We start from the raw sequence: 27,996 nt of genomic DNA on the forward strand, positions 1-27,996 counted from the left end.
ACTCGTAAAAAATTGATTGAGCTATATCATTAGAGACGCCCTTATAGCTCGTGCCACATTAGCAAATATTAGTAAATATGCCTGATACATTATGGAGCCGTGTGTCAACAACGGGTACAATAAATTGCCAGTGATTGCATGATAGGAAACAAGAAATGGCCAGGTGCATTCCTCGTCGTCTATTGCAACCTTATCTGATGAGATGAGCGAGGTAGCACTAGATTAGAACTCCTTGTTACTGTAGCGCATCTGGATCTGGACTTGCCCTTCCATTATTGTCCTTGTTCCTCCTATATACTTGCTCCACTCTAGCAAAGTACCAGCAAGGAAGGAGAGCTACCTCAGCTGCCCAAGAAGAGCCTTCCGGCAATGGCCACGGCGGCATCTCCAGCAGCAACCTCCGGCTCCGGCTCCGCCGCCGCCGGGTATGCAAGCGATGGATCCATCTATACATCTCCTGTCTTGTGGGCTTGTGGCTTTGCTGCCTTGTATTGTATGTGCTTGGCAATCATGCATGGCCTGACCGATCCAGCCGTTTGCGGTGTATGCAGAGAGAAACTGATGAAGGAGGAGGTGCTTCCCCCAACCCTGGCTTCCAATTCCCAACCGCCAAATCTCTTGGATGGCACAACAAGGCTTTACATCTCCTACATATGCCCATACGTGCAGAGAGTTTGGATCGCAAGGAACTTCAAGGTACCGATCGATGGAGGTGTACCGGCCGGCCTCATCATTTCCTCATGCTTCCGCTATCAAAATCTTGAAAATTTTCTTGGGCAGGGGTTGCAAGACAAGATTCAGCTGGTTGCCATTGATCTGCAGGACAAGCCTGCGTGGTACTATACTCACTCGCACCCAGTACTGCTACTAACTGACTATACTACTACTAACCTGTCTCTATTTGTTTCTCTTTAATTTCTTTCCATCCATCCGATTAACTGATGCATCCATCTGATGAACTAACCAAGGTTCCTTGAGAAAGTTTACCCGCCGGGCAAGGTCCCCGTGCTGGAGCACAATGGCAACGTCATAGCAGAGTCCTTGGATCTGCTCAGCTACCTGGACGCCAACTTTGAGGGCCCCAAGCTGCTTCCCCAGGACGACCCTGCAAAGCAAGCCTTTGCCGATGAGCTGATCGGCAGCAGCGACCCCGTCATCGTAGCCTTGTTCAGGGCAGGCCGTGCCGCTGCCGGTGCCGGTGCCGGAGGAGATGATATCAGTGAGCTAGTTGCGCCTGCTCTTGACAAGGTGGAGGAAGCCCTGGGGCGTTTCTCTGACGGGCCCTTCTTCCTGGGGCAGTCCATGAGCGCAGTCAGTGATCGACCAATTGTTTCTTGACCTGCCTGATTGGCTTGCTTGCTCATGGTATCTAAAAAGAAAGAATATTATAATTAATGCAGGTCGACATGGTGTATGCGCCCTTCGTTGAACGCTTCAAGGATTTCTTCGCTGCTGCGAAGCAGTACGACATGACACAGGGAAGGCCCAAACTCAAGGAGTGGATAGAGGTACGGATTTAGGCATCGAATCTGATTATATATTACCTCAAAACTCATCGCATAAATAAATAAAACAAAAAACAAACAAAAAACTGCAGGAGCTGAACAAGATAGACGCCTATGCAGCGACCTGGGGGGATCGCCGTCTGCAGATCGCCGCCATGATGAGCAAGTTCGGGGTAACTAACATCCCTTCTTCATCTTCTCCACATCCCAGTGCTCTGCTAGCTCTTTAATTCACAGTAACGGGACCGACTGACTCCTGCTCTCCGTGTTTGTTTGCAGCTAGAAATCCCGGTAGCCTGATCTCATCTCATCTCATCATCACAACATCTGGACGGTTTCATGCCGTATGGGTTGGAATAAGGAGAGAGTTTGTTCTGGTGTATGCGTTGCTTGTACTCGTCTAGTATCAAACAAGACACCACTTGGCATGTTTTATTCTCTGAATTCTCAATCAAACGAAATTTCATGAATAAATTACCATCCCAAACAACACAAGCCTGCTCTTGTACTCTGAGAAACAAAACTACTCAGAAAGGAGATCGACAATGAGCTCTAGTGTAATGGTATAAAATCTCCAAAAACTATGGTCATGTTACTTGTGCCCTATGTACGTCCCATCCAATAAGCTCCTCTTTTCACCTCCCGGAGCTGAGCCACCACATGCATCCTTCGACCTCTTTTCCACTGCAAGCGCAAGCAATAGAATCATGTCCGCTACTGAAATGACACTGTTTCTGGAACTCGAGATGAAAAAGAAGATCAAACTCACACACCTCACAAATCGCTGAACTGTTTCTGGAGTGTGGGATTGATGCACGCAAATATCGATTTCTTCTTTCGCTTTGTTCCAAACAGGAAGTTCCGCAACGGTACTCTGGTCCTACTTGGAAAATGCTTGAACTGTTTCTCATAGCTACTTTCAGTCTCTGGCCGCAGCAAGCGCTGGGATGAAACCTCAAAACTATCACGCAGCTCCCGCAGGGCATCGTTGACCTTTGCTTGAAGCCCCCTCATGTGCTCTGATGCCACCTGCAGCTCACTCTCAATCTTGCTGTTGGATTGCTGCATGTTGAGGACCTCCCCTTGAAACTTGGCTGCTTCATATGGCGTAAACCTGGCTCCAGCCATCTCCGAGCTACCACGCAGGGCTTCGGCTATCTCCTCTTGCAGTCTGCAAAGAGACGCAGTCTTAAGCTGCACTTCCTGATCAAGAAGCGCGTTCTGCTCAAACCATACGTCCAGTTCAGTTCGGAGCTCTCTCAACTTCTTTTCAGCAGGTTCAGGCTCTGCTGCAGTATCAGATCCTCCTGTCTTCTTATCTTCTGTGTCCTCCATTTCTTCTTGTACCTCCTGGTATCTTCTGTCAAACTCCTGCATGTGGTGGCAGGCCATGCTATACCTTACCAGGAACTGCAAATTTTCCTCCACCAAAGTGTCAATGTCATTTCTGAACCTCGCTTCAAAAGATGATGTGTTCTCCGGTGCCTCGATGTTGCTAAAACTGCTTTCCTCCACAGTTGAAATCTCTCCATCCAAAATGCAATTTGGTCTGTCAATTTCCCTGAAAGATCTCATACTTGAGGAAGCGGTTGAGTTACTACCTGCTTTACTGGGTGGCATCTCTGAGGAGTCCAGGAGATTTCTTAGTGACCGGATCTCAACATACTTTATGGAATTTGCATTCCTCAACTCCCGTATAACTGCCTTTGTCTCTTCAAGATGCTCCTGGTTTCTCTTTTCCAGTTCAGTAAGCCTTCTCTTTGTTTCTTTGTAGTTCCGCAGCACTGAAGTATAGTCAGCTAGTAGTATTGCTTCTCTACCTTCAAGCCCATCAAGAAGAAATTCTTGCCAGCTAGGTACACATTCTTCTCCCATTATAGCAGCCTTTTCATCCTGACTCCTTCCTCCATGGTTGTTCGAGGTAGTTGTTTTGCTTGCAAGCTCTTCGCCATTTGAACTCTTCTTCTCTAGCTGACTATAGCGAATGTCACTGACCACATTTTCTGAATCTGTCAGAACTTTCGATACTTGACAATACAATACTTCAGTTTCCTCAGAATCTCCAGCTGGCACACAGAGGGAAGTTCCATCCCTCACATCTGAGGAATATGCATCTGCATTAATCCTGTTCTTCATATCCTGGATGTTATCCACATGACCTAACGAAATGCAGCCATCCTCTTTAGGTGCTACGACTTGGCTGCATTTATTCAAACTTTCAAATTTTTGTGGACCATTAAGATGACCACCTTGGTTTGGCAATTCTTCAACAGATTTTGCTTCATTTGTATGCTGCGAGTTCAAGGTCTTATCAGGACCACTGAAACGAGTAGCTTCTGCCAGTAAGGATTCTTCTAGGGGATCTTTTTCCTTTAAAGTGTTCAAGTCAGAGGAAGCAACTGGACTAATCTGCCCATAGATATTTTGTAATTTACTGTCTCCAATTCTTTCCTCCTGTACCACACTGCTCCCAGTAAAAGCATTTCCGTCACCAGTATTTCCCTCGGCAACCTCCACTAACAACTTGGAAGCTTCAGTTGATGAACCTTGATCATTATAGTCATACTTCTTGTCTAAAGTATCTATACTACCTGAGTGAAGGAGATGAGTCTGACTGATTATTCCCAATGGATATTCACCTTTCAAAATTTTCCCTTGAGCAAAGTTTCCACTTCCACGCTGACATTTTTCTTCTGATGAGCTATCTGCATTGCCCTCACCAGAGTTATCAACACCATTCTCATTTTCGGACCTAACAAATGGATCAATATGGTTGTCAGAATGTATAGACGTTTTATTTCTGACTAGAATGCAATTCTCTGTCGAGAATTTTTCCCCATCGCCATTCTTAGAGCCACGAATGCCATCATCACCATTATCATTAACAACTTCCAAGACATCTTCTCTATCTTGGCCCAAACGATCACTTAGAGTTAGTGCCTCTGTGTCTCTGAATTCCCCACCTTTGCTCTCTTCCGTAAAGTACTCCAGGGACATATCTGTTGAAACCGTTGCACCATCTCCTACATCAGTCGACAAATTATACAGATCTTCAGGGTCAAAAGATCCAAGTGCCTTTGAGATGTTAATTATGCAACTAAAGACTTCAGAAAAGCCTTTGTTGACGGAAACTTCTTCCTCAATAATTGATTTATCAAGAATTCGGACTCTATTGAACTCATCCTCTAGTAGCTTGAGCTGTGCATTTAAGTCGCTCTGGTCATCACGAAGTTCCATCTCGTCTTGTAAGTCATCCAATTTATTCTTGAGGTTCTCATTCTCTTGTTTCAGTTGATTGATTTGTGCTGACTGTTTTGGGAACTTGAGCTCCAAGTTGACAACTTTATCAACAAGTTCATCAACATTGTCTGCAATCTCCTCTGCAGAGGATTCAGATCCGTTGGCAAAAAAGTTGTCAATTTTTTCATATATGGGCTGCAACTCGAGTATTCTCTGGGTAACTGGATAAGCTCTTCTGTTCACCGACATTTCAGTGCTGCTAGCGTCTCTTGAAGATGTGTCAGTGTTGCCATTCATGGCATACAATTGTGACCGGAGAGACTTTGTTTTTTCCGACTCCATGTCTGCAATCCTAATCAAGTCCTCAAAATGGCGTACCAGCCGAGATATGGTACCCTGACAAGATCTAAGAGCTGCTATTGTCATCAAGGCACGGGCCTCATCGTCGTGAATGGCTGCATGCGCGTCGAATTTGTCCTGAACGAGACAGATTTCCTCCTGCGTATCTGCAATCTGCTTCTCGATCTCCCAATACCTGGCAATACCACTCTCATAAGAATTCTTGACATACTCTTTCTCGGTTTGGAGGACAAGTATAGCCTTCTGAAGTCTGCTGATCTCGTCTTGTGCCTCCTCTGTGGTCATGCGCGGAGCAGAGGCTGGCTTGTTGGAGCCTGATGGACGACCATGTCTCTTTCTGTTGAGAATTTCTTCAACGGTGGACTTGTGTATCTTGTGCGAGTTGATTGGTGTGATTGCTCTGGGGAGATCACCATCCTCGTCATCTTCTAACATTGCATACTGCACCTCCTCTGGACAAGCAGTAGCAATAGTGTGGTTGGCCTTATGGAGCTCCTTGGATATGTGGTCATAGCGTTCAACGAGGGCTCTGTAGGCTCTGTAGACTTGCTCCACATGGCTTATCACCTCCGGTCTTGTGCGGTAGTACATCTCGGCCCTCTTGCCGAAGGAGTCGGCCTCCTGGCCGAGGAGTTTAAGCATGATCTTGACTCGATTCTCCATATCTGCAAGCATCCAATCCAATCAATCGCATATTCACATTCACATGGGAGGGGAAGGGGAGGGGGCGGGGGTCATGCTGTGATGGTCGGAGGAGAAGAAGAGGAATCGGAAGAACTGACCCTGGAGGTTCGCGTCGAGCCATTTGGACTGGGTGCTTCGGATGTGGCTCGCCCACCACCACGAGTAGGCGTTGCTCGCCGCCCGCTGCAGCATCTTGACATGAATCGATCTGAGCTCCTTGGGCTGGCGATGGATCAGATCCCCCGGCCCTCCTCCAATTCGGAGATGCCTTGAGCCGCCTTCAATCCTCCTTTCTTGGCTGAGTCGCTGAGACAGAGGAGAGCAGAGCTAAGCTGGAGGAGGAGGCTTTGGAGGGAGGTGGCTGCGTCTGCGTCTGCGTCTGCGTCTGCGTGCCCACCACCAGCTCCAGCTCTGCTCTTCGCTTCTTCCGCATGGGCATGGCAGATCTCCGCACAAAACCACAGCTACATGAATAAATACGTGTCCGGTCCACGCGCAAACAGCCCTTTATTTGTTACTAAAAAAACAGCCCTTTATTTTCCTTTTATTATTTTCATCACTTCTGCCATGTTTCTCCTTTCCTGTTGCTTATAGAACTTCTCCTAGCTACTAAAAAAAACCTTCTACTAGCTAGACCATCACTTTGAATTTATTTGAACAAGTTTATTAGTTGATCGAATTGTGATGAAAAATTTTGCACAAAACTTAAGTTAGTTAAAATAATTTATTAGGGAAAAAAACACATTCTGAACAAAGGTTGTCTTAGAGAAATTAGCAACAAAAAACTTATATGCAGGGCAATCCAAGGCCTCACTTAATGAAGTGCAGAAAGGTTACTGTCTCGTTTGAATATGATTCCAATGGACAGTCATTCCCAAAGGCGAATCTCCACTGAATATAGCATTGCTCTTGCAACAGCTTTGCGGCGACAAGAACCTTGATGTTACCCTCGGTTGCCTTCGACTCTTTCTAGGGGCACATGGCATTGGATGGCGTGGTCTGATTGGTCTTGCCGTACTTGGACGCTGGCAACTGAAGATCCTTCCTCTTGCCGGATCTCTTTTTCTTCTTCTCGTCAGGTTTGGATGCAGCAGTCTTCCTCCCCATCCTTGATGTCACGAGTGTCTTCAGTCGCATACGCTCGGGGGCTACATGGTGGGGGGCGGCGTCACTAGGGTTACAGTGTGGGAGCTGGAAAGGTGAATGGCAAGGGTAAAACGGAAGGGATAACTTCCTCTGTTATTTATATTAGTGGCAGAGTAAAAACTGTGCAAGTGAATGAATTTCGATTTAAAGGATCCTCGGAATTCAAGAAACCTGATTGGCAGTTGCCTTTATTTCGAGAGGAGATAAGATCTCCTTCCAGAGATGGTCACGTTGACCAAAGGTTGACCCTTATACCCACCAAACTAGTCGGCTAAAGGCTCGGGGCTGTGTGCCACATGTCGAGGATTAGGAAAGTACTCGTTGTAATAGGTTAGACTTCCTCTAGTCGTGTCCGACTAGTATTCTTATAACCAAACGACCTGTAACCCAGACCTCGACTATATAAGGCGAGGCAGGGACCCCTCCAAAGCAATTCAATCCAACCAGCACACAAGACGTAGGGTATTACGTAATCTAGCTGCCCGAACCTATCTAAATCGTATGTCTGCGTTTACCTTTAAGTTCCTGATCTTGACGAGTCCTACCAAACAAAATACTACCTCGAGCACCTCTCGGCACCGACATTTATTACCTGAGTTATTACCGGATGGCACTACATATGTTCCGAGATCATCACTGTTTGCTCTGTAACATCTGGAAATGCAGTGATATTTGGTCTTCAACGGCGTCTATATACGTTCCAACCACGCTACACTGTCAGTTGATCTAGCTCTATGGGCTCACTATGCAAAAATGCATATGGAGCCTACTAATATTCAGATATGGAGTCACTTTTTTGTAACATAGCCTGATATATAGCCTCTCCCTTCTTGCAACCCCCAAAAAATATATTACAAATAGTATTTTATGCAACGCGATGGGCTTCCCTTTTATGTGTTCTGCGTTACCTGTATTATTCCCACTTGAAGTCCACCACTGTAGAATTGTGTGTGAAGCTGTATATTTGAAATTAGCACCTCCAAAGTAAACAAGCAGTTGTACATACAGGAGTAGTACATAGATGAGTGTTGCAAGGGGGAAAAAAGAAGAGATTACTTGAGAGATGCCTGCTACCTTACGTGGTAGCTGACAAGCAGTCCAATTAATGAGCGGTTTAATTAGGTGTCGCCCGACTCCAACCGGGTGCTCGTGCACACAACAAACACGTCACCGTCCGTCTCCTCCTCCATTTTTCATTTGGTGTGGATCGTCATCGTCGTCGAGATGATAAGAGCTACATATATACTCCTATATATATCGATCCTAGCTATATACGTACGTATATAGTACGATAATGTCGTGCAAGCAGGTGTCGTGCGCCGAGGACGCCGTGCAGGTGCGGCGGCGGCGTTGCTACGGGCCGGCGTCCGACGCCGAGTTCCTGCGCTCCATCGCCGACAAGACGCCCGGGAGGGACGATGACGACCAGCGGCGGCGGCAAGTGTACCTCAAGAGCTACGTCTTTGCCACCACGGAGGAGGCGGCCAAGGCCAGCCGGTGGAGAGGAGGTCTCGTCGACGCCGTGCTGCCGCCGATGCTGCTCCGGCGGTGCCGCCGCAAGACTCACAACGACGACGACCGGATGGTTGGTGGTGGAAGTGCAATCTGCAGCAGCAGCAGCAGGAAAGCATCGAAACCAGGCAAGGTGCTGTCCCAGCTGCTGACTCGCCTTCTTTGCTGCGCCCCTGCTGCGGCTACCACCGCTGCCTAGTCATATGATCCATCCCATTAATTATTTATTATATAGTACTGCAGCCGCTGTATAATATATTATATATATACCGTATATATATAATTCTAGTATTATATATACACTGTATAATTCTTTTATTAAGATTATTATATACGCACTGAGATTTCATCCCTACTAGTTTGCTACGAATTGAATGTGAGGGGGCAATGTGTATGCAGTCGTATAGTGCATTTTGATTCGGGTATTTTTTTATCAACTTATTAATTACGACGCATGATATCATTTTAGTTCAATTTAACAATATTTTAGATCGACCTAATGACCCAAAATCCCAATTTTGATGATACAGTTTCATCATAAGTTGCCCTACCAAAGGCACCTTAAACACAATCGTACGTGGCCTCCAACCAGCTAACAATAAGTGAAGTAGAAAGTGGGCGGCTATCCGCCATGGCAGCAATTTATAAAAAGCCGCATGCAGCAGATGATCGCATTGAAAGATATTAAAAAAAAATACAGGCGCGCATGCAGCCCATAACTCTCTCTCTCTCTCTCTCTCTCACACACACACACACACAGTTGAAAAGTGGAAGCCTTGGTTCCTTTTTCTGAATCGACTTTATTTGAGTGCCACTACATGCATACATATACTGGCTTTATGAAGAAAAGAAACCAATAGCTAAGCAAACATCATGAGAGCCACTGCCTACCATCTCCTATCCTATGACTATGAGTGGATCCAGAGCCACTGTCTATTTTTGCTTTGTATATGGGGATATATAGTAGCATCCCTAATTTATTTCCACCGCATTTGGGATAAGGTAAAAATAAACAAACAAACAAACAAAAAAGGAAAATTTACCAAAACAACGAAGAGCCGCGACCACAGTGGGAGTCGAACCCACGACCTTCTGATCCGAAGTCAGACGCGCTAATCCACTGCGCTATGCGGTCGTCTCATGCCTTGATTTGTGGCAAAACATCATACTTCGGCAGCAAGGAGAATGCAGATGGCCTTTGCCGCCCAGTCCAGAACATTATAGTGCATTGACATCACTCACCGGACCAGCAAGGCAAGCAGTAACACAAGCTATGGACTATATGGAAACCAGTGTATGGAATAATATTACATTACATCTTCTCCAGTCACAGCAGCAGCTCGGCTGTTACTTCTTCCAGGAGATCGTCGCCCAGCATGCTCTCGAGCTCTCCCGCAATTTCATACGTGACATCTTCACAATCCAACCACCCTACGCCCATCAACCTTTCTTCCTGGAAGCATTCTGCTTCCCGCCGTTGTCGGCACACCCTTCCCCACACATCGTCCAAAACCCCCTCTTTATCACTTTTCTTGGAGTGCCACTTCTTCGCCATCCCACTATGTGTCAGAGAAGTAACCACATCCATAAGGGCATCAAACGTCAGATCGAAGAGGAACCTCCTCTCAGATTGCGGCCACACCATGTGCTTCCCGTACTTCTTTTCAAGGCTGTCATAAACGTCACTGCCCGCAGGATACTCCCACAAATAGCATGCATTCAGTTGAAAATCCTGCTCATCGCTCTTAATACCCAGACAAGTGAGCATGTCAAGGACATAGGCAAAATCCCTTTCATCCGCATCCCAAAAGGTGTCGGATGTCTGACATGCCTCGTCAAGTGGTTTGCAGCTGGCAGAAACTCCATCATCGCTCGATAGAGCCAGCTCGGTTTCATCAGCATTGCCTGTGGCTTCCATCTTGAGAAGCCGGAGTTGCATCCTCAGCTCTGTGACAACCAAATAGAACAAAAACCTGCAATCAGATACATAGTCGGAGGAAAATGAATATCACCAACTGAGAATTTGGCATCCTTGCCTTGCAGGTCTGCGCTTATTTTCTCAAAGCCTCCTGAACAGCCATCTTCTGCGCCCAAGGAAGATTCACAAACTGACAATGGACTTGGCTGATCATCTTCGTGAGACGCTGACTCTTCCATAGGTTTGGATGTGAATGCATTGCCTCTGCAGTGATCAAGCACATGTTCCTCAGTCTGAAAATGCAGCAGAATCATCAGGCCATAAATCACTCAACTTTTTTAGAAAAAAACAACAGGATAGATTCACAGACAAATATGAAACTTTAATACTACCATGCAAGGGTTCTTACAGAATTAACATAAATTGCACCTCATGAAAATCATGTAAAACTGTTTTAATAGACTGTTTAAGCATGTTCAGTACAAAGTGAGTAGAATGAAGTTGAAGTACCTCATTTGCAGAGTTGCTGGGGCTAGAGGAAGCAATATGATCATCTAGCACCCATGTTGGCTCTTGATGCATCACCAGGTTCCCTGCAACAGAAGCCTGGGCCTCATCTTGCCATTCTGGAACCATGCAGCTGCTATCCAAATAGCATTGTGCGCTTAAAATATGTTTAGAATTTGCAGGCTGTACAAGTCTCTCTTCAGATGAATCTGGCACAGCAACACTGCAAGCTGGTTCTTCTAAATTTGCATGTATCTCACACTCAGTTACCATACTTTCATCTTCACCCAGTGATGGCACATCACTTTCATCGCAGTGATGCGTTGATGATCTGACCAGTGACCTCATTGGTCTTCCATGAACTAGCTCATCTGCCACTTTGACAATGTCTTTGAGTACAGAGAACTCACTAAGCGTAGAATTTTCTTTTCTGCTGGTCATCTTCAGACTCTTCCGGCTGATGCATGAAGAAGAAAGAGACTTCAACCTTGTCGTATTGGGCACACTCTCATCTTTCCAACCATCATTGCTGCTGATACCAAGAGGATAACTGCATGACCCCGGCATTCCATCCCTATGCAACTCTCTCTTTGGGCATTTGCAGCAAGTTAGTGACCCTGAAGTAAATTTTGATACCTCTTTGTCAGAGAGGGCAAGCATGTCCCCTAGTGTACTGAATGAATTCGCATCTTGTGACGGGTGCTGATATTGGTGAGCCATCTTCCATCTATCAGATAGGCGTCTTTTTGCTTCCTTCCTAATCGATGTTTTAGTTGAATATGTTGGGGAATAACCAGAGTTGGGACCATCCCAAGCATCATGGCAACAATTTGATCTTCGATATTCCTCTGAACTCTTTAGGTTTGCCATGGACAATGATAAAGATGCCTGTGCATCCCCGTTAAATGGCCCAATATCTGGACTGAATCTCCGGTTTCCACCTATGCCTCCCCTGACAGCTCTCCTCATTTCTTTTGTAACCTCACGGGCAATTTCTATTGACCCTTTGCCACCACGGCCTAACACATCACATTTTCCTGTTGACATCTGATACATGTATTCTTCTGTATGTCGACTTGGAGCAGCATTGCCATAATTAAGGGGTGCTCTGGGCTTTCTGCAACCAGACTGAAACATTTCATATGTTAGTGGATACGCTCCTTCCATGTTTTCAGTTTTGTCGAGGCATGGCTTCAAGACAACTATGCAGGTGGGAGAACCTTCTGTGTCAATCCTTTCCTTGAAGCTTGACCTTGAAAATTTCTGTCTGAAAGAACTAGCGTCCTCTTCAGGAGGTTGACTAGAATGGTCAGCACAAGGATTCCTTGGAGGATGCTTCACTCCTTTTGGTGCACGGCAACACCTTTTAGTATCTTCTTGTGGATTGATAATATCTGCATCAACAAACTTAAGTCTTCTTGATGGTTTCAACACTGTAATATGGTTTACAGCAGAGAATGGAGAACTAAGATCAGTACAGTTTTTCATGGGAACATGGTTGGATTTCTGAAGAAATTCCAACAAAAGATCTTTATTTGATACCAATGCCTCAAGTGCACCATCAAACTCTTTCGATCTCTGGAGAGATTCCTTGGTTGAGAGATGCTTTGCATCCATAAATTTCTGCCTCACAAAATTCATGTCAGCACTGTTAACCTTGTCTAGTCCAGAACAGATGTTTGTGCATCCAGAACTTAGGCTCTGAGTCTTCATCCTTGCAGCCTCCATAACTTCGAAAACATCTTTGAATTCCGGAATCTCAACAGTGCTACTCTTATGTGGAACATCTCCAGAGAAACCATTTTTGTCACAAGAACTCCCAGGAGACATGAACTGTGGACAGATCCCACTATGCGTACTGTGGCTACGGGCTCCAAATGAAGGCATTGTATCAAGGCCCATAAGCCTTCCTACTATACCTGGAGATGCATGCCTGACATCTCCTGAGACTTCATCATCTATCAGCATTTTCATTGGGGTGCTACCCACTCCTTTGGATGAACAAAGCCTGTCCCCACCAAACTGACAGAACAACAAAACCACACATCTGAAGCTATTAGTTTCGCCCTTGAAATGGCAAGGCACATTCAATAAGGCATAACGTCAACAACAGAAAGAATGCAGCGACTACAAATCATTTGCCTAAAACCTACACTCTATATAAGTTGGCCTGGTTCATGACATGCTGTGTAAGCAAGATTGAATAGAAAACGTGCATAACAAAGTTTAATACTAACTAGCTCCGGCGCTTTGCCAACGGCTATCTTCTTAAACTTTGGGACTTTGTGCAAGCTACAATCCATAGGATAGAAGTATTGGAGGCTTTGAAGATAAGAATGCACCACTCACCAATGAATCTGAAAGTATTCTGGGTGTTCCTTGTTTCCTAGACGATCCAATATCTGAATCAAAGATTAAGATACAGAATAAATATACTGTGGGTCATAGTTCAGAGTGGCAAAAAGAACAACGCACTGAGTAAGTATTATGGAGGAACTTCACACGGAACTAATTTCACCATCAAAGGAGATATTAAAGAACAGGGACAAAGGAATTTAGTTTCGTCCTCGAACTATATGGAAGTGGAACACTTGCATATAGATAATTAGACAAACGTTGCACTCAGCACATACCAAGTTAATGGAAAACATAGTCAATCACTGCAGGGGAGCAATAATGTGCTCAATATATCCAAGATAGAGCCTATCTACAGCCATCCAACAGATACAAACAGCAGCACATAGTACAAACTTGGATCCAACACGAGGAACCAGACAAACTGAACGTTTGCTATTAATTTAGTACCTCAAACAATGTAAATCAACCCCAACCAGTAAACTATCACTTGAAACTGCTAATATGAGTATATGACTCAACTTTATTTAGTGATTAGAATAAGCCTCCTTGTGTGTGAACCTTCGTGGTGCTTAATCAACATGTGAGGAGTGCAACGTGACATATTCTGTACCAGCATTTGACCTTAAAAAGGGTGCCATGTTCCTAGAAATGAGGCTTGCTTTGCGCGATCCGTCTTTCAGGGATAGTTTAAGTTTGGACCAAGAAGCCCGGCACAAGAATCCAAAGCATATGACTCTGTCTCTAGAGCTAAGGTGGTCATGCACGCTGTATTAGCCTGGAGCAAGAAATGCCACGAACAAGGAAATTCAACTCAAAGGGGACACTACATTTCTTCCATGAGGAGAAAGCAAATAGAGTTTACATACGGAAAAGAAGAAAACAGAAAAGGGGAACGAAAAAGGCCAACTTTTTTTTTTGGACAACACAGGGGAGCTGGACAACCACCAGAGGCAAGAAGCCCATGCTTTCCCTGTTCTTGTGAACTCAATGCCTCCCTCCCCGGAAAAAAAGTGAGCAAATGATAAAAAACACGGGGACTCGAAGAGATATGAAATCCAGAGCAAGCAACGAGCTCCGCAACGAATTCCTCTTCTTCGTGTGTACTCACAATCAAATCAGATCGAAGGCTGGAAGAAAGGAAAGGGAAATCCATTCCAGGAGCTCTGGAGCTAGGAAACAAACCTAAACGGCTAAACCTAGGCTAACACTGGAAGAGAGAGGAGAGATGTCGTGTGTACTCACAGACCGTTAGCGAGATGGGGATCGGCGACAACACTGGGATGGGGCCCGTGGTCGTCGCTCCCCTGCGATCTACCGCGGCGGCGAGTGTGCCCCCGCATCTCGCGTGCAGCCGAGCAATCTCGCAGTCGCAGGGAAGGCCGGAGGGGTGGCTTGCTTGGCTACTCGCTGCTGCTGCTGCTGCTGCTGCTGTCAGTGGGCTGTGGCCGCAACCGCAAGAGGGAGGAGGAAGAAGACAAGGGAGAGGGATGGGAAAGCGAACCCTTCCGAACCGTTGGATTTTCCTCTTAAATGAGACTCATTTAGGTTCATAAACTTTTAAAGCGATTGTATAATTGTTATAACTTTTCAAGTAGTTCATTCCAAGTGTAAGTCTATGTCTATAATTGGACCTTAGGTGAAGTTGACTTGAGGTCTGTTTGTTAGGTTGTGACTATGAGAAAAGCTGTTGTGGGCTGTGAGCTGTAAGAAAAGCTGTTGTGAACTGTGAGAAAGTTGAAAGCTGTTTGGTTAGAATACCTATGAAACTGTAGGTTTGGTAAGAAATATTTGTAATGCTATTGAGCTACCAGGAGACTGCTCATATTCAAATTTATTGTAAAACACCATTTTATTCACTAATTCGCATGCAAATTAGGGAAACGTAATTTTCTTAAAGATTTGCATTCACCGTTGACATATGATCCACGTAAATAAAATTATAGAATATTACAAAAGATATATGGCTTACGTAATGATGTCCTTCCTCAACATAACTATCTCCCTCTCGCACTGACCAAAGCATCGGTTATCCTACTGCGAATAGTATTCTCATTCTCTCCACCTGGATTGTCATCTTTTTATGTTTCTACCGTGGCACTGTGTTGTACTAGGTACTCCTCATCACCATCACATCTATCGAACAACTTGTCTTGCAAATTGCTATCACGAATAAAATTATGCAATACCATACAAGCTAGAATTATTTGCTTCTAAGTACGAGTAGGAAAACTTGGAATGCCCTTCAAAATACACCACTTCTACTTCAAGACCCCGAAAGCCCGCTCAATGACATTTCGAAAAGATGAATGCAAGAAATTGAACACCTCATACTTCCCATGAGGAGCACGCCCATTACGAAGTCGAAACTCTAGTATATTGTATGTCATGAAATTTAGTGTGAACTATCCAGAGTGACCGAGTAAAATGATTTTCAGCTTGTGAAAATAATTTGTGTCCTCCAACGATCTACCAGAACATTGCTAATGACTCCATTGATGATATATTATTAGTTGATGTTAAGCCGTAGTTCGAGATTAGCAAGTCATGCAGTACCATGAAAACATCAGTGCTCATTCGAAACATCTTATAGAAGTACCTCGGACAACCCATGCACCTCATAACCCATTGAAGTCCAATTTCTAGTGTTTTCCTATAATCTCCTTTGTGCAAATACCGCTCAGTATATTGGTAACCCATTTCATTAATAATGGCATCCTGCTGTGAAAGTTCAGCAAGAAGCAGTAGTCCCTTTTATCCATTTTTTACCAAATCATCCATGTTGCCATCCATCTACATAAGATACGTGGTAAATCAAAACATGGACAGTAATAGCAATCAAAACATGGACATAACCATTGCGGACCACAATGGCACAACCAAATTATAGTAACGTGGATAGCAACGGTTCTGAACATGGAAGCAAATAAATAGTTCTCAACATGGAAGCAATAACTAAAGAAAATATTGTTTACAGGCAGCATTATTTCAAATGGTTCTCAAGAAAATAAATGATTCTCACAACATAACACTAAAAATAAATAACTGAAAGCTTCTACATGCACCTCATCAACTCCTTTGTATGCTCCCTCTCAAGCAAGTTAAACCTTCCTTCATTTATTTCCAGCATGCTAAAGACCTCCCTAAATTCAGGCTTGATAATCAGAAAGGTGGTTGTATGCATTAGAGCTGTTTTCTCTTGCACCCCACAATTTTTAACCATCTTCATAGCCTCTGCAATGCTAGGGACTTGGCTGGTTGGAGGTGCAGATGATGCTTCAATACTTGTAGAGATCTTCTCTGCTGCAGTTTCTATCTTCAAACATGTGTTCGTTCTTGTACAATCGAAATAATGGGCTCTTCTCATCCTTTTCGTAAATAGCAGTAGAGGAGTCCTTTCGTTTCTTTTTTTCCTAGTTTTGATTTTTCTGAAAGCAGCCAACTTGACATCATCATTATCTGGAGTTTTTTGTATCTCACCCACATCCTCATCACTTGAGTCATCGGAGGAAATATCTCCAGGATAGGATGCACTTGCCCCGCTAACATGTATCTTATCAAACAACATATTAAGATCATCAAGGTACTTCGGTCCTTGTTTTCTGAACCTAACATGATTGCATTTGATACCTTTATCAGGATTGTTGCATCTCTGAAATTAAATGGATAAAGTTAACAAGTCAGCCCGTATACTCAAAATGCAAAATGATAAATGAAAAAAAGGACAGTACACAGTTCTTAGGTGTTCATCCCACCATTCGTTGGAGCAGTCAACAGTTTGCTTTGCCTCATTCCATCCAAGACCAGTGGCAGAATTCTTGAACTCTATTTTTCCATCCAACTTATTCTTCAATTGTTTTTTTATTTGCTTCAGCTCAGTTTTTTCTTCGTACTTAGTTACTAGATTTTTCCAATCAGCTCTAGTGAACATTTCCAAGGGCCTATTCCCAGCTTCTCTCTCCTTTGTATATGTCAATGAAATGCCTCACATTGGCATCACACCAATCTGCCTTATCAGTCATTCTTGAATAAAGAAAAAAATCCATTCAATTCACAATCATAACAATATCAATAATCATGCCTCCTCCAATTTGTCATGCATCCACCAATTTATCAACACACATACACATACGATAATTTCGCAGTATAGATCAGAAACAAAACACTATGTCTTGAACATGCCTATGCACCTCATTTTGGTTATTGACACAAAACTAGTTGTTTCTTTAGCTGTCCAAAACATTTGCTGGTTCCTTAACTTCGTATACGAAGCATAGCATCAGTCTGTCAGTCATTTATTCTTTTATCCTTGGCAATAATTCAACATGCCGAATATCAGTTTGTTCATTGCCACTGACTTATACAAAATATTAAGATTCGAAACTTCAAACTTCTCAGTTAGGATCAATGCATTTCAGGTTAGCGTTGGTTATTTTTGCAAGACAAGTACTGCATTACCATGACATATTACCTTAGCACCAGATCGGGATGGGTAAGGTGTCCGGCGTGCAGAGGTGGTGGTGGAGGGGCTCCGTCAGCTCGATTTCGTGGCCGCCGGCTCGAGGGGAGGCGGAGGAGGGGCGTTGCCGCCGGCTTCAGGGGAGGTGGACGACGAGCATCGCCGCGGGCTCGAGGGGAGGAGGAGGAGGAGGAGCGTCGCCGCCGGCTTCAGGGGAGGTGGATGAGGGGCACAACTGTGGGCTCGAGGGGAGAACGATGAGGGCCGTCGTTGCTCGATTCGGTGGGTGGAGCGCCGCCGCTGGCTTAAGGGGAGGCAGATGAGGGGCGCCGCCGCCAGAGGGCAGGTGCGGCGGAACCCTAGCGGCAGGCGTCGGGCGGGGAGCGAGAGGAGGCGTCGGGCGGGGAGCGACAGAAGGCGTCAGGCGGAAGAAACACGAACAGGTACGCCCATAAACGGTGGCATTGCGGGTAATTTCCGTGAAACATCCGCCCTCATAGCCGAAAAAAGCACCACGAGGGGGGCTGTGGAGAATGAACTAAAAAAAGCTGCTTTTGTGGAAGTAGGGGTTTAGAAGCTCACCCCTTTGGTTTAGCTTCTTGGAAGCAAAAGCACTTTCACAGCTTAACAAAAGGACTCTTAGAATGAACAGACTGAAAAGTTAAAAGGACTTAGTTGATCACTTCGAAATTTCATTGGCCCAGACGAGAAGTTGAAATAATTTAGGGACCTCCGGTGCATTTTATTTTTTTTTAAAAAAAAGGAAATGAACATATTTGTATTCCATTGCGATGACAAACTCACGGAAATGGCCTAACCAAATTTTAAAAGTGCCATTCCGCATATTGACTCCATGCTTAGCTAAAGTGTGCGCTACGATTTTGCGTACATTAAGCTTGGGGCTCTAATCGTGTCTCCTGCGTTAAACCAATCTTCTCCATTTGAGCAACCCTCCTTACTTTTGTCATAAACTTACTTGAAAAAACAATGCCCCTCCATCCTCATCAAATCTATAACATATAGGGCGCCTCTATCTACTTTGTGTTTTTATTCTTGATGACAAGCTGTGTGTCGCAATACGCCATAGGAAGAGGAAGGCCTGTTCAAAACTGTTAGCTTCGCCCTTGCTTGTTGTGGGGGTATAAGGGCAGATGACTTGAGCCACAAATTGTAAGGGCAAACAAGGTTAAAACGGCAAACAAGCGTGTTTGGTTGCGTTGCTTGGTTTAAATTTAGACAAAAGGTTAGAGGGCAAGCAACTATGTTATTTCTTTTTTTAGAGAGAGCAACTAGCAAGGTTCGTCTTGCCAAGCAAGGTTAGTAGGCAGGTTAGGCAAGACAACCAAACATTTTTGGCACCATCGATGCTGCTTCTCCAAAGAGAGAACACCTGGTGCGATTCAAAATCAACTCTAAAAGAATCCGGAGAGAGGAGAGGTCATGCGGAGAGATGAGAGAAGATGCCCAGTCCTCGAGATTCTTCATATGCATTTGGAAAACTGAGTCTTTCCTTTGGACACTGAATCTCCTCTCCTGCATAGTGCATACCCTCCAGGCCAGGCACTCCATATACAACACAAAAACAAAACGTCTGCACGCACCTTACTTCCTACTACAGTAGTATAGGAAGTGCCTAGCTCAACTGGTTAGGATGAGAGGGGTGGTCGTGCACTCTAACCATCTAACCACCCAGGTTCGAATCCCCTCTAGCTTAAATTTGGATGCCTATTTCTTCTTCTTAATGAAAAATCACCTAGCTCCTCCTAGGTTGATCTAATTATTACACTAGTATCTACAGAGCAGAGCAGAAGCACAGCACCACCAGGCCTCAAGCCGAGAGTCTTTCCATATTTCTGAACTTGTCCTTCAGATCGATCTGCACATCAGACTAAAAAAATTCAATCCCAAGTCTTCGTCCAAGGCCAGAAATGGAATGCCAGCCAGAATGCATACCGTTGATCTCTCTTCAAAGATGACAGGGTATGCCATTTTGATATCTTTCCAATTGCCTTTGCCATACCTTTGCGTCACAATACCAAAATTAGGGTACAAGGTCACTTTACTGAAGTTGGAACAAAATGTTAAGACAGTAAGAGTAATGGGGGAAACAGAAAATATTACTCACTTCTCAACCCCTTCCAGCAAGGTTTTTTCCTCTATCTCAATCCACTTCTTTCTGACCTTATGTGCACATGTAGGGGCAGGATGTGGTTTCCTCTCGAAAGGGGGTAACTCACGCTTCCCTAATGGCCTGTCATCATTAGAGTCATCCAAGCCATCCCACTGCACCCAAAAAGATGGCAAAATATCATCACCATACTGCACAAACATATAGAAGAAATATGTGTTGAGGGCAATAAGATTACCCTAACAGTCTGCCAGAAATACATACAGAGAACAAACACCTCATGCATAAATAGATGCATTTGTACCAAGAGATACACATAAACATACTGAAACCAAAAAGGCAACCTTGTGTGGAAACATTGGTAATCAAAGCTGGCAAGCCAAGCTGCAATTGAAGTTACTAGAAGATGGATACTTCTATAAGGGATTGATTGGCTTCATCTAATATGTAGGCGGTGACATGTAACCTTCATAACAAGAATAAAAGCACAATGAATTACCTCATAAGTACTTGCATTGGGATGTCTCTCCATAAGACTGCGCTTTTTAGACGCAGGGACAGACTTCTCCGGAAGTTGGACACCCTGTGCTCCTCCTATCAACGCATTTTGATGCTCAGCCGTACCTTCTTGAGCACAGCCAGCTTCACTGCTTTTCTTCGAAGGATCAGCCTCATGGTTTCGTTGAGCAACATCAGCTTCATTAGCATTGTTTGCGTTATCATCTTGCATAAGCTTGGCTAAAATCTCACGCTCTGTGGACTCCCCTACTGCATGAAGTAACCACAAATTTCCTTAATTCATTCTTAGGTAGTACTTACTCAAAACAACAACTGGAAAGATAAGCATGGTAATTGTTTCGAGAAAAAAAAGACTAGGATAATGGATTATGCAAGATTTTTCTTTTTTGGAGGTACCGAGCAGGCGAAGCTTTGTACGATTGGCATGGTCCGCGGCGGCCCACGCGTGGAGGGACCTGTGTCCGGCGAGCCGGTCGGCGGCGAGCTCGAGCGTGGAGGGTGGGAGATTGGCCCACTCATGGTCGAGGAGGCGCTTGAGATCGGCCACCGCGGCCCTAGCCCCGTCCTCTTGTTCGTTTTCTGCGAGAGAGAGCTGGTAGGGGAAGCAGGCGGCGGCGTCGGGGTCGGCGAGGACCCTCCGCGCCTTGCGGAGGAGTGTGAAGGAGCAGGAGGCGTCTTCAGGGTGGAGGGCGGCGTGGAGGGCGCGGAGCACTAGGGCTTTGCGGAGGCGCGGGGAGGTGCGGGGCGACGAGGAGGGTAGGGAGCCGAGGATGGCGGTGAATACGGCGTGGGGGATGCGGCGGTTGCCGGCGATGAACTCGAGAACGAGGAAAGCGTCGGCGGCGGCTAGCGGCGGCATGGCGGCGATGGCGATGCGAAACGACGAATGGGTGCAGGCCGGTGGGCTGGGCCTGGGCATGGCGGTTGATGATGACAAACGGGCGAGCGTCATTGGGCCTAATGTGGTTTTCGCGGCCCAATGAAATTCGCGCTAGATTTCCTTTGTTTTTTTGTAGTTAAGACAGTGGATGCAAATTGCTTCATGAGACATGCATGCGAATGCCATGCGATAAAATCCCCAAAACATCATAATGCATAAAAGTTCAATGACATGGAAACACCTGCACGAACAAAGCCACTATGAATGAAAGCAAAGTTGAATGACCAGTTTCACACGGCTTCATGTCTTGATAATGTGTCATTATTTCCAAAGAGCACAAAAGCCACAAAACTGGAACAGAAAAAGAAAACGCTCGTACATGGCAAAACTTTCAAAATGCAGGTTCGGTATGTTGAGCCTCCTGCAAACAGGCATGTTAGGGTCCTGTTATTTCGATATAGTTTGTACTAAGAAGTGAAGATCTGCATCTCATCAGGGGAACTTGATCGGCTCCGGCTGAAGTGCCTTCTTTACTAGCTCTGATTGCTCCTGCACATGAACCGACAGGAAGCCAGTGGCTGTAGCAGCTGAAGGTGCTCTGCCGACGTACTTGATATCTTCAAATGAACCCCGCCCGAGAGCCTTCATGGCAGTATACAGCCGAGGAGAGATGTAGCTGTATGCACCCATGTTCATGGGCTCCTCCTGGCACCACACAATCTCCGCATCTACACCGTGCAAACATGACATTCAAAATGTGTCCAGAATTATCAATGCGTCGCAACAGCTTAGGAAATTAGGAAAAAAATACTATGGTTTAGGCAAACTATTAAAATGAAACATTAAACACTCGAGATTAAAGCTCGCGTACTTGGATATCTCTTGAGCTCTCTTTGGATAAGGTCGTACGGGAATGGGCAAAGTTGCTCAACCCTGCAAATTGCAATGTCACTGCGCTCTGACTTTTTACGCTCTTCGTCAAGTTCATAGTAAACCTACAATGCAGCAATTGGTTCAATATTTCCTGGACCAGTAATTTGCTTGATTTGACATTGAAACAGGCATACTTACTTTCCCAGAACATAATATAAGACGGTTGATACCCTCCTCGACTTGCTTGTGATCGTTGCGGTCCTTTATCAGCCGCTTGAAACGTGTTCCCTGCTTATCAAATCCTAGATGGCCTTCAACATCATCAAACTCAGAAAGATTGGACTTGCAATCCTTGTGCCGAAGCAGGTTCTTGGGAGCTGTTACAATCAGTGGCTTCCGGAACTCCCTATGTATCTAGAGCATCCCAACCACAAACAGTAGGCGAGAATTGAAAGAATGATTCATGTGAGCAAAATGGCATCACAATGCTAGGATCAGAAAAACAAAACTGCACATTAAGGTAAGCTGACCTGACGACGCAACACGTGGAAATAATTTGCAGGAGTTGTCACATTCACAACTTGCCAGTTACACTCTTGGATCTGCTTGCGAAGTGTCGGTTCCATCTCAGGTATGACAAAAGGATTATCATCACTCATCTGGTGCAAAAGAATTACCAGTTTCATGTAAGCAACCAAGTTCAAGTTCTGGTCCAAACATTCCCAGCCCAGCAGAAGGTCTGGATCATAACCAAAAGGAAATGTACCGAATCTATGTACACATACATGACATGATTATTGGCTGCCACACAAAAAAGAATTCTACAGATGCATTAAAAAAGCATAATTTCTTTTCAAATGGTTTGAATAAAAAACAAATATCTCACAGAGAAGAATTTGTAGCTGTATACTCGCATAGCACTTTGCCAAACAAAAGAAGATTTGTTTGGATCCGGACAAAAAAAAATTGAATAATATATTTTAAATAATTCGGATAAAACCAATTATCTCATGTTAGATAATTGATGGTAGAGCAAGGATGCAAAAAAAGGGCCTCCTTGCTGCTGATGTGCTAAATAACACTAACAAATAAACAAATATTGCAGCTGTGAGTTACCTGAAGGAAGCGCTCCAAACGAGAACTGGAATGTTCGGGGCCTTGGCCATCATAACCATGAGGAAGCAGAACAACAAGGCCAGTTTGGCGCAACCATTTTGCCTCTCCACTGCTCAGAAACTGGTCAAACATCACTTGCGCGCCATTGGCAAAGTCACCAAATTGTGCTTCCCAAAGAACCAATGAATTAGGGTTCTCCATGGAGTAACCCAATTCAAACCCAAGGACAGCAAATTCTGAAAGCGAACTGCAAACAGAGTAATACATAACATAAGGAGAACTACCCTTCTGACTGAAATATGACTAGAAATTTGGCAGATCCATAAGTAAACTTACCTGTTACTTACAGTAAACAGCTCCTCACTTTGATTCATTGCAACATGGTCGAGTGGGCAGTACTTCGCTCCAGTATCCTGGTCATGCAGAACTGCATGCCGGTGGCTGAAAGTTCCTCTTTCCACATCCTGTCCACTTAGCCTAACATGATTGCCTTCCACTATAAGTGTTGCAAAGGCTAGGGCTTCTGCAACAGCCCAATCAATTCCTTCACCACTCTCAATCATAGCTGCACGCAGCTCAAAAATCTTCTTCACTGCTCTGTGTGGCCTGAAGTTTTCAGGCAGTGTAGTAATTGCTTGTCCTACACGTTTCAGTATCTCCGGCTTGACCCTGCATAGAAGGCATTTTCAACATCCAATAGTTAAAATAAAAGACCATAAAAAGTAAAATCAACAGAGAGATTGCTGTTACCCAGTGTTCCGAACACGCGATATTTGCTCTGGCGACTTAAAGCCAGTCCAATAAGCAGAGAGCCAATCCCTCTTGTTGGGAACATAGTCTTTGCTCTTTGTAAACTCTTCATTCAAGATTCGGTTCACCTTGTCATGGATCCTCTGGACATCTTCTTTCGAGACTTCACCTGTTCCTAGCAGTTTCTGCTCATAAAGCTTCAATGAACTGGGATGGTTCTTAATGACCTGTCACAGACAATTCTCACCAGGGTCAAGCAAAGCGCTAAGAAACAAAGCATATTTAAAAGGGAGGGGAGGAAGATAGAGAACATATTTAGTAACCTTCTACACGACCAGCTTAAAGACTATCTAGTTTTCGTCTAAGAAAAAGCATAAGAATACGGAGTTAACAGAAAAAAGATGCACGTGAGCTAAAAAAAAACCGAACAAGAGCTGTAAACTACATATGGGAAAATGGCTATGAGAAAAAAAAAATCTGAACTAGTTGTAGTAGGGTTACCTGATACATCTTTGGCTGTGTGAAGGAGGGTTCATCGATTTCGTTATGCCCAAAACGGCGGTAGCAGATTAGATCGACGACGACATCTGAGTGAAAAGTCTGGCGCCACTCAGCTGCAAGCTCACATACACGGACAACAGCCTCTAAATCATCACCATTTACATGGAATATAGGAGCATTCAGGGCTTTGGCAACATCTGTGCAGTACTGGGAGGACCTGCCAGCTCTTGGATCAGTCGTAAAGGCGACTTGGTTGTTAACAACAATATGTATGGTTCCACCAGTAGTGTAGTTCGGGAGAGCACTTAGATGGAGCGTCTCATAGACCACACCCTGGCCAGCAAAGCTACCATCTCCGTGTATCAGAATACCCATGTTCTTTGTCCTGTCGGCATCATTGGAGTAGAATTGCTTGGCACGCGTCTTGCCAATGACAACAGGATCAACAGCTTCCAGATGACTGGGATTGGCGACCAAAGACAAGTGAATCCTCTTGCCACCACGAGTTGGGCGGTCATAAGAGGTACCCAGGTGGTACTTGACATCACCAGTTCCAGTGTAGAGCCCATCCTCGCCTTCAACAGGCCTTGTGCCGCCAGTGAACTCACTGAATATCTGAGACAATGGCTTGCGGACGACGTTACCAAGGACATTGAGCCTCCCCCTGTGCGGCATCCCGATGACGATGTTCTCGACGCCGAGGTCAGCAGCCCTATCGAACATCTCCTTCATGCCAGGGATGAGCGTCTCACCACCCTCAAGGCCAAACCTCTTGGCGGTGGCCCACTTGGTGGCAAGGAAGTTCTCGAACTGCGTGCTCCAGATGAGCCTGTCGAGCATGACGAGGCGACGTTCCTTGTCATAGTCCCTGGGCTTGGCGGTCTCGATTTTTTCCCTGAGCCAGTTGCACTTGTCCCTGTCGGGGATGTGCATGTACTCGTAGCCGATGGGGCCGCAGTAGGCCTGCTGGAGCTTGCTGAGGATCTCGCGGAGGGTGAGGACAGGGCGGTTCTCGGAGAGGAAGCCGGACATCCTCCAGACGCCGAGGAAGAACTCCCTGTCGAGGTCGGCGTCGGTGAAGCCGTAGAGGCCGAGGTGGAGGTCCTCGGGGACGGCACGGTCGTCGAGGCCGAGGGGGTCGAGCTTGGCCATCATGTGGCCGTTGACCTGGTAGGCCCTGACGAGGAGGAGGAGCTGCATGCTCTCCTGGATGGTCTGGCCGGAGACGCCGGCGGAGGGGGAGGCCTGGGCGACGAAGTTGCGGAAGAAGTTGTCCCAGGACTCGTCGACGGAGGAGGGGTCGACCTCCCAGGCGCGCTGGAGCTCCTCGAGGTAGACGCTGCTGGTGCCGTCGAGGAAGCTATCGGAGAGGCGGGAGAGCGGGACGGCCCGGGGCGCGGGGGCGGCGGAGCGAGGCCGCAGGGCGGTGGAGTGGAAGCCGCGGGCGCATCGGGTGGCGGCGGCGGCTGTCGGCGCGCGGGTGGCGAGGCTGCGGCGGAGGGCGAGGCGGGCAGCGCCCGAGGCGGCGCGGAACCACGTCATCGCTCCCTACCTCCCTCCCTCCCTCCCTCTTCGCTCAGCAGACGAATGAGAGAGAGGTGAGAATGAGATCTCGTGTAAGGAGGTCAAACAATCCCCCTCCGAAATACAAGACAACGGGAGGGAAGGAAACGAACGGAATGGGCTATGCATCGGAGAAGAAGAAATACCTGGCGCAGGACCCGCGCGAAACCCTAGACCGGGCTGCGAGAGGGGAGGGAAATCCAGGAGAGCGAGATCTCCCCGGCGGCGGCAGGGCGGCGGCGGCGGCGACGAGTTCTGTCGGGGGGACGAAGAAGGAAGGAAGGACCGAATCGAACTGAATGGGACTTTTCAATGCGATGCGGGGCCCACCACACCAGGACAGTCGGTCGCCTTCCGCCGTTTCTCTTCTTCTCCTCTTGTCTGCTTTTTTTTGTTATTATTTATTCTTGGGGAAGGGTCCAAATCGAAAACTCACCACCGGTGGGCCACGCCATGATATGGTGGGCCTTGGCTGAATCTAGCTCCGTTGCTTTCCATGCACCACATATGGGCCCGTCGTTCACGAAGATTTGTTGGGCCCACTTGGTGGAGCATCTATAAACCCTAAACCCTGCAACGCTTCGACAGACAACAAATGCTCCAACAAAAGTTAAGAGGTGTAAACAGTGGTATGATTTGCGCAAGGTTAGGAAACAACATAGGAATTTTTTTTAAAAAAATACTGTTGATGTTTCAGCTTGGGAGTATGAGCACCTAGTCATCTTCACTTTCCATGAGCCCTCCCTACACACCATGTTCAACTATCATCCATCCACCCTTATCCATCCCAACCATCATCTCATTAGGTTTCTTTTAGAAATACTTTTCAAAGAGAAATCATTATATCTACATGACTTGCCTTGACTTCCTTGAAAATGTTCATCTCTGGAATGCTTTTCACCATGCTCCAAAATTCAGTAAATTAACATGTATACATGGATTTAATTAAAAAGCAAAACAAGCTATATATTGTGTCTCTGCCTAAGTTTTATATGTGTGGCAGTATGGTCGTCCTATGGTCAAAGATATACCTCATTAGTTCTTTTAATCCCAAATAAGAAATGAATTGTTTAAAAAAGTATATCTTTGTATAAGAGAAGTTAGTTGACCATAAGCAGTAGTTAAACTAATATCCCTAACCATTTAAGCGTAACACGCAAGCTAGTTGGACCAACACGATTAGTAGCTTCTCTCCGCTTACTAAGCACTAGTACCAGTACGAGCAGGCCAACAGGCACACACGCTCAACTCCCTGCTCCTCTGTTTCTTTGTCCCTTCCCTGCTACCTACAGCGCTCAAGCAAGCTACACTAAATCCATGGTGATGGCTGGGGTTCTCCGATCATTACTACTCCAATGTGATTCTCCAAGGTCTCTAGTTGCTATTACTCCATTTCCCCTTCGATTTCTTCCTCTGTTGTGATTATCACCTCACCCTAGCAGCTTGTGCAGGATGGGCCGCTGCCGGCGAACTGCTTGGCCATGGTGCCGTGGCCGGCGATCTGTAGTGCTGTGAGGGGACTCAAGAGGTGCGTGTGAAGGCTGGGGTTCTAGCTGTACGTCGGTGCCGGATCTTGTGGATGCAGCTCTCGTGAGCTAGCTGTGCAGTGCTCTCCATCTACAACCTGTAGTGAGTACTCCTATTCTTGCATCTTCCTTGTTAATTAAATTAGTATGAAATCTAAGGCTACAACCTGAATACTGTAGTATTCAGATGTTACTCAAGCTACTGCTTTAGCCTGAGCCTTAGCATTATTGTGTATATTTGTAAGTAATAAACAATATTAGCTCTTGCAATGTGAAACAACTGGAACATCTACGTTCTTGGGAAAATACATTACCTTATCCTATTTCCGACATGCTGTGCCAGTAGTGATAGCTAAGTAAAGACATCAATCTCTAATGGCAGGTGTTCTATGATTTTAGGGTTTGTTTGTTTCTCTAGTCACTCCTAAAATTTTTGTCACATCAATTAGGAGTA

At 45.6% G+C, this 27,996-nt stretch overlaps 5 protein-coding genes, 1 long non-coding RNA gene and 1 other non-coding gene across 8 annotated transcripts; 1 reads left to right on the forward strand and 6 right to left on the reverse strand.

Moving 5' to 3' along the window:
* Window positions 1–177: 177 nt before the first annotated feature.
* LOC101760080 (protein IN2-1 homolog B) lies at window positions 178–1,997 on the forward strand. Of its 2 annotated transcripts, XM_004958760.4 has the most exons (7): window positions 185–425; window positions 552–696; window positions 781–836; window positions 969–1,311; window positions 1,401–1,508; window positions 1,598–1,678; window positions 1,785–1,997. In XM_004958760.4, exons 1-7 carry the CDS (start codon window positions 370–372, stop codon window positions 1,803–1,805), a joined length of 810 nt encoding a protein of 269 aa, XP_004958817.1. In that variant the 5' UTR covers window positions 185–369; the 3' UTR covers window positions 1,806–1,997. The 2 variants fall into 2 exon arrangements, with proteins under 2 accessions (XP_004958816.1, XP_004958817.1); XM_004958759.4 differs by having other exon boundaries at window positions 178–425; window positions 552–836.
* LOC101759676 (protein NETWORKED 2D) lies at window positions 1,950–6,272 on the reverse strand. The gene is made up of 3 exons (XM_004958758.4): window positions 5,888–6,272; window positions 2,279–5,770; window positions 1,950–2,189 (listed from the first exon to the last, which is right to left on the reverse strand). The coding sequence occupies exons 1-2, from the start codon at window positions 5,979–5,981 to the stop codon at window positions 2,280–2,282; spliced, it is 3,585 nt and encodes a 1,194-aa protein (XP_004958815.1). The 5' UTR covers window positions 5,982–6,272; the 3' UTR covers window positions 1,950–2,189; window position 2,279.
* Window positions 6,273–9,207: 2,935 nt separating this feature from the next.
* On the reverse strand, window positions 9,208–14,732 carry LOC101760770. Its single transcript, XM_004958761.4, has 5 exons — window positions 14,477–14,732; window positions 13,222–13,274; window positions 10,876–12,894; window positions 10,484–10,658; window positions 9,208–10,394 (listed from the first exon to the last, which is right to left on the reverse strand). The coding sequence occupies exons 1-5, from the start codon at window positions 14,568–14,570 to the stop codon at window positions 9,775–9,777; spliced, it is 2,961 nt and encodes a 986-aa protein (XP_004958818.2). The 5' UTR covers window positions 14,571–14,732; the 3' UTR covers window positions 9,208–9,774.
* On the reverse strand, window positions 9,509–9,582 carry TRNAR-UCG. The gene has a single exon. It is a non-coding gene; the product is annotated as a tRNA-Arg (tRNA).
* A 1,357-nt stretch (window positions 14,733–16,089) lies between the features above and the next one.
* Window positions 16,090–18,146, reverse strand: LOC101761174. Its single transcript, XR_001163235.2, has 2 exons — window positions 16,983–18,146; window positions 16,090–16,879 (listed from the first exon to the last, which is right to left on the reverse strand). It is a non-coding gene; the product is annotated as an uncharacterized LOC101761174 (long non-coding RNA).
* Window positions 18,147–19,127: 981 nt separating this feature from the next.
* On the reverse strand, window positions 19,128–21,225 carry LOC101761565 (telomeric repeat-binding factor 2). Its single transcript, XM_004958762.2, has 5 exons — window positions 20,730–21,225; window positions 20,314–20,582; window positions 19,812–19,969; window positions 19,640–19,706; window positions 19,128–19,562 (listed from the first exon to the last, which is right to left on the reverse strand). The coding sequence occupies exons 1-5, from the start codon at window positions 21,190–21,192 to the stop codon at window positions 19,515–19,517; spliced, it is 1,005 nt and encodes a 334-aa protein (XP_004958819.1). The 5' UTR covers window positions 21,193–21,225; the 3' UTR covers window positions 19,128–19,514.
* Window positions 21,226–21,455: 230 nt separating this feature from the next.
* On the reverse strand, window positions 21,456–26,314 carry LOC101761972 (2-oxoglutarate dehydrogenase, mitochondrial). Its single transcript, XM_004958763.4, has 9 exons — window positions 26,163–26,314; window positions 24,454–26,023; window positions 23,953–24,179; window positions 23,539–23,871; window positions 23,203–23,449; window positions 22,617–22,745; window positions 22,285–22,500; window positions 22,085–22,208; window positions 21,456–21,941 (listed from the first exon to the last, which is right to left on the reverse strand). Exons 2-9 carry the CDS (start codon window positions 25,993–25,995, stop codon window positions 21,706–21,708), a joined length of 3,054 nt encoding a protein of 1,017 aa, XP_004958820.1. The 5' UTR covers window positions 25,996–26,023; window positions 26,163–26,314; the 3' UTR covers window positions 21,456–21,705.
* Between the last annotated feature and the right edge of the window lie 1,682 nt (window positions 26,315–27,996).

This window comes from Setaria italica, chromosome II (assembly GCF_000263155.2).
Source record: "Setaria italica strain Yugu1 chromosome II, Setaria_italica_v2.0, whole genome shotgun sequence".
In the NCBI taxonomy this organism is placed as follows: domain Eukaryota; kingdom Viridiplantae; phylum Streptophyta; class Magnoliopsida; order Poales; family Poaceae; genus Setaria; species Setaria italica.